General features: G+C 43.8%; 1 protein-coding gene across 1 annotated transcript in view; it reads left to right on the top strand.

Moving 5' to 3' along the window:
• Positions 1 to 975: 975 nt before the first annotated feature.
• The window catches only part of LOC119356215, a 5,545-nt gene continuing 1,360 nt past the window's right edge, over positions 976 to 5,160 (top strand). Inside the window, exons 1-3 of the mRNA XM_037623143.1 lie at positions 976 to 1,344; positions 2,192 to 2,636; positions 2,987 to 3,102. Coding sequence (XP_037479040.1) covers positions 1,029 to 1,344; positions 2,192 to 2,636; positions 2,987 to 3,102 — 877 coding nt within the window. The 5' untranslated portion in view covers positions 976 to 1,028. The remainder of the gene's footprint in view (positions 1,345 to 2,191; positions 2,637 to 2,986; positions 3,103 to 5,160) is intronic.

The raw sequence follows: 5,160 nt of genomic DNA on the forward strand, positions 1-5,160 counted from the left end.
CCCTTACTTTAGGGTGTGTTTGGTTCGGGTCACCAGGTGGAATGTAATGGGGTTGTTCCACATCCAAGGGTCGTTGTCGTGTTTGATTGGTTCGAGGAGCCGAAACCCACTCGTTCCTTGGAATGAAATATTCTCCATAGACCCGGAATGTGATCATACCTCCAAATCAGAGGGACCATGCGAAACACCTTATGTTCCTCACTTTCTACCGCTCGACCAAGCCACACTCCAGCCACCATCCTCCCGTCGTCTTTCACCGCCGACACACTCATGTCCCTCGTCTTCCCCCTCGTCCAAGGATCTGACGAGAGGAGGGAGAAGGAGGTGAGAGCTAGCGTGATCCTAGGGGTTGGACAAAGAAGGAGACAAGCACTAACAAGATAGCAACTAGTAGCGGTGGCAACTCATGATGATAGGCATGGTGTAGCGAGAGGGCAGCTTGTGGCGCAAGGCTAGGGTCGAAGGAAAAGCTCACGCAAAAGAAAGGCAAGGCGGCGTCTCGTTGGGGAAGAGATGTAGCGCAACAGAAGGGGCAACACTGTGACTATTAGGTGGCGACAGATTTGGCTAAGGGCGAGGAAGCAAGGAAGCCGACGCAAACCGCGAGATTCTTCACGTGTCGAGCGTTGTGCGAATTCACCAAATTCTGCTACAGTTTTGACGAAGCATGGCTAAGAATCATGCAAGAAGGAGGCTTGATGCTGGCGGCGCTCCTCTAAAGCCTCGAGGCCACGAATCCTGTCATGGATATGCATGGATCTGGCCACAAAGTGATATACTCTGATTCCGAGCAATTTTTTGTGATTTTTGTTTGGCTGAAATCCTATTCAATGGTTATGGATGTGTTTGCGGTTGATAATTTTCCTTCTTCTACAAAACAATCTCATCTTTCCTACATAAAAAATGCGAAATGAACAAAAGGTAACCATTTCATTTCTCCAAATTACCCCTACCAAACAGAAACTAGAACCGACCCATTCGTTCCCGAACCGAACACTGTATCTCAGTCCCCCTACCGTCCCGCCGATATGCACGACACAGGCCTCTCCGCCCGCACTGCCGGTGCCTCCTCGTCGTCACCGGCCACCAACGCCGGCGACGACGTCGACGAGTCCAAGACCCGGAAGGCGCAGCCCGCCTTCGTCGCCGCGGCCTACGCCCGGCTCCACTCCCCTTACTATGCGGCCGCCTCCCTTCTCCTCCTCGCCCTCGCCGCCGCTGCCTTCCTCGCCGGCCGAGCTTTCCCCCGGACCGACTGCCCGCCGCTGCGCCTCGACGCGCGCTTCCTCTCCCTCCCTGACGCCGCCGCGGCCTCCGACTTCGGATCCCTCGGCGTCCCCTCGTGTAAGCCCTCGCGCCTCTCTTGTTTCCATGCGAGATAGATCCAGTTCCCTTTTTGTTGGAGTAGTCCGGTCGCGCTCTTGCCAGCTACTCCTTCGAACGATTTAGTCGACTATATGATGTCCATGTCCATATCATTCCAGCTTCGAACCATTAGTTTCGACTATTTTGGGACGGAGTGAGTAATAAATTCCTCCTTGGAACGATTATATGATGTCCATGTCAGGTGTAAACCCGTAGTTTGCCATTGTCCGTGTTTGATGGCAACTTGTCGCTTTTTTTATGTCAACCTTATTCCTACTGCTGTATGCTTGTGGATATAGCTATTTAGTTAAGAGTGACAGTGAAGTGTGGGTTAGCTTTGTTCTTGGTACATTGCAGATTCACCTGAAATTTTGAGTGGTAGTATTATACAAATTGCTCAATACTTTACTCCGGGAATGGCTAACTTATTAGTTCTATAATTTTGTATTCAGTCATCCCTATAAGGTGCAGAAGTGTCGACTGTACAAATTTGTCCTATAGAGGACCATCATTCCACTAGTTCTATAGAGGAGCAAGCACGGAATCATGATCAACTGTAGTTCTATTTGTTTGTGTTCCTACAACTGTAGCCCAATAAGATCATCTTAGCTGCCACCAGTGAGTGGGTGTTTAAGTTGGTACCTGCTGTATAAGTTGTTAATAGTGGGAACGATTATGTTTCTCTATGAGTTGATAGGTATTTTTGGTAAGGTGTGGTTATTGTTTCATGAACTTCTTCACACCTGCATAATTTATTCAAATAATAAATGCATTATACAGAACATCATTATTCATTAGACTACCTTATACCTTTTCTGCACAAAAGGCAGATCCAAAACTGGGAGGACAGTGGAGTGGACTTCGAAAGATTTACTTAATGGTCTGGAAGAATTTGTGCCAATCTATCAGACACGCCCTATCAAGAATAACATGCATGGAATGAGATTTGACCACAGTTTTGGTCTTTGGTTTATGGCTCGATGGCTTAAGCCAAACCTGATGATTGAGAGTGGCGCATTCAAGGGGCACTCAACTTGGGTTTTGCGTCAGGCCATGCCAAACACTAGGATTATATCTCTCACACCCAGACACCCTGAGAAATATCTTAAGAAGGGACCTGCGTATGTTGATGGAAACTGCACTTATCTGGCTGGGAAGGATTTTATTGACTTTGGAAGTGTCGATTGGGAAAAACTGTTGAGGAAGCATGGCATTTCTGATCCCAGCAAGGTGCTTGTTTTCTTTGATGACCACCAAAGTGAGCTGAAGAGGTAAATTCTTCCTGTAGGATTTTTCTGCTGATGTTGATTTTTTTTGCTGATACTACTATATCCTATCCGTAATGTTTTCTACCTGCTCTGTTCTTGTGAGCAAAATCCTTAGAATTAGCTCACAAACAAGGCCCACATGTCCAGCTTTAATTTATACTCCCTCTGTCCCAAAATAAGTGACTCAACTTTGTATTAAAGTTAGTACAAAGTTGAGTCACTTATTTTGGGACGGAGGGAGTATATCACATCGTATTGTTTTGTAGCATCATAGCAGCACTATTTGTATATTCTTGATTTTTATCTGCGTATCAATTCGAATTTACAATTAGTCCATGACCTATTATGTGCAGGTTAAAGCAGGCACACAAAGCTGGATTCCGGCATCTCATATTTGAGGACAACTATGACACTGGTACAGGCGACCATTATTCCTTGAGACAGATATGTGATCAATCACACATCAGAGGTGTGTAAGTGTGACCTCGCCACATTTGTACATTCTAAGTCCTCATTATGTATCAAATGTTGCATGTACCTTTGTTACTTGAATCGAGATGATTATATTGTTAACATCACTTGCGTAGCATAAACTTGTCTTCATAATATGACCTCACTTTAGATTAGGTAATTAGTTACTTCTATTTTAATTGCTAGTACTTGTTAGCTACTTGATCTTCTGCTTTGAGTGATATACATTAGTATCACACACATAAGATATAATTTCCTACCTACCACTCTTTTTTTATGGTAAAAGCTTTGGACATGATTACCATTTTTGTGTGCCAGTGATTATTGTTTTTCCACTTTTAACAATCTTTTCTTATCAAATGCATATATGATATTGGCTATAGTTGGTTTTCATGTTTTTTAAAGTCTTTTCTTACTGAGGCATATATGGTGTTTGAAACTATTTCATGTGTCTTCTGCAATATGTTGTCCGGTCTTCATCATTGTTAAGAATTCCTGTCTATTTCTTATAATCATACAATTATAAATGGTATCATCATGCTGCATTTCAAGTAGATAATAGCAACCTAAATATGATGCTCTCCAACTTAAGAGGTGCTTAGAAAAATTCCTGTCTATTTCTTATAATCATACAATTACAAATGGTATCATCATGCTGCATTTTGACTAGAGAATAGTAACCTAAATAAGATGCTCTCCAACGTAAGAGGTGCTTAGAAGTGATAGCCATTCTTAAGCACATCTATGAAGCTAACCATCACTTCTTATGCATGGTTACATGCTCTGACATTCACAAGAGCCCGTACATGGTTAACTATGCATTGATGTTTAATTAGCATGCTCAACGACGAGGTGCAGCAGTGGCGTGCGCCTAGCACAAGACGGTTGCTTGAACCTCTACGAGTTAGCTAAGTAGAGTGCTTGAGTCTCTGGTGCATTCCTGTTTGGCAATCTATTGTGTACAAGGGAGAGGCTCTTGCCCGTGAGGCAAGATAGAAGAACTGTTCTTCTAATTATTGGTTGCTTTATTCCTCATAGGGGGTCTGTTTACATAGAGTCCTAACGATCCAGTTTGACAAAACAGCGTGGATCTTAACCTTAATTGGTTCAAGTCCCAAGTTAAAAGATACCTCCTCCGTCCTGAATTACTTGTCTCAGAAATGGATAGAAAGGGATGTATCTAGAACTAAAATACATCTAGATACATCCATTTCTACGAAAAGTAATTCCGGACTGAGGGAATATATCCTAATTTAAATGATAAATTCCTAACTGAGAGATCACGGATGGGGATCCTCTCCGTAACTTGGTGCTTAGTGGGTCATGTGCTAGACATACATAACATGACACCCCTTTTCGATATACATAACATGACACCCCTTCTCGACATACACAACATCACGGATGGGGGCGGCCATGGTTTATAAGCCCAAGGATGTCCCAAACTGAAGAAAACACATGATGTTGCTCCACCTCGTGACATGGAACAAGTTGTAAGGCTTTGGCCCTCCACTTGAAGTGGAGGCCCTCCTTTCCTAGGGAGATGGCAACGGCTTGATCCGGTCCAGCACAAACCACCTAGTTGCTGGAAGATGTTGAAACTCTACTATCCCAAGAAACCGGCGGCAATAGAAGTTCTGTGGCAAGAGAATGGGCATAGATCAAAACGAGGACACAAAAATCCTATAAAAACAAGGACTAGAAAAGGCCACAAAAGTTGTATAGAAAGGACCAGGACCAGAAAAAGAGGCTGATGGATTAAGGTATGGTGGACTCGCATGGCATGAGAAACACGAAAGAGCAACAGATTTGGTGGACGCAGCGGAAAATATAGAGCTATAAGCTAGGAAGCACACATGAGACAAAGATGCAAGAGCCAGTATATGAATGAGAGGCTGCAGAGGAGGCCGTGTAATTGGAAAGCCTTACACTTGACTTTGATTTAGAACCCAACTAGGATTCAGACTCTAACACGTACTGAATTAACCTATTCAAATAGGATCAATCATAAGTAGTAGAAGACAACTCAAAGGGTAAGATGCCCAGTGGCCGAGCC

Source organism: Triticum dicoccoides, chromosome 2A, assembly GCF_002162155.2.
Source record: "Triticum dicoccoides isolate Atlit2015 ecotype Zavitan chromosome 2A, WEW_v2.0, whole genome shotgun sequence".
Classification (NCBI taxonomy): domain Eukaryota; kingdom Viridiplantae; phylum Streptophyta; class Magnoliopsida; order Poales; family Poaceae; genus Triticum; species Triticum dicoccoides.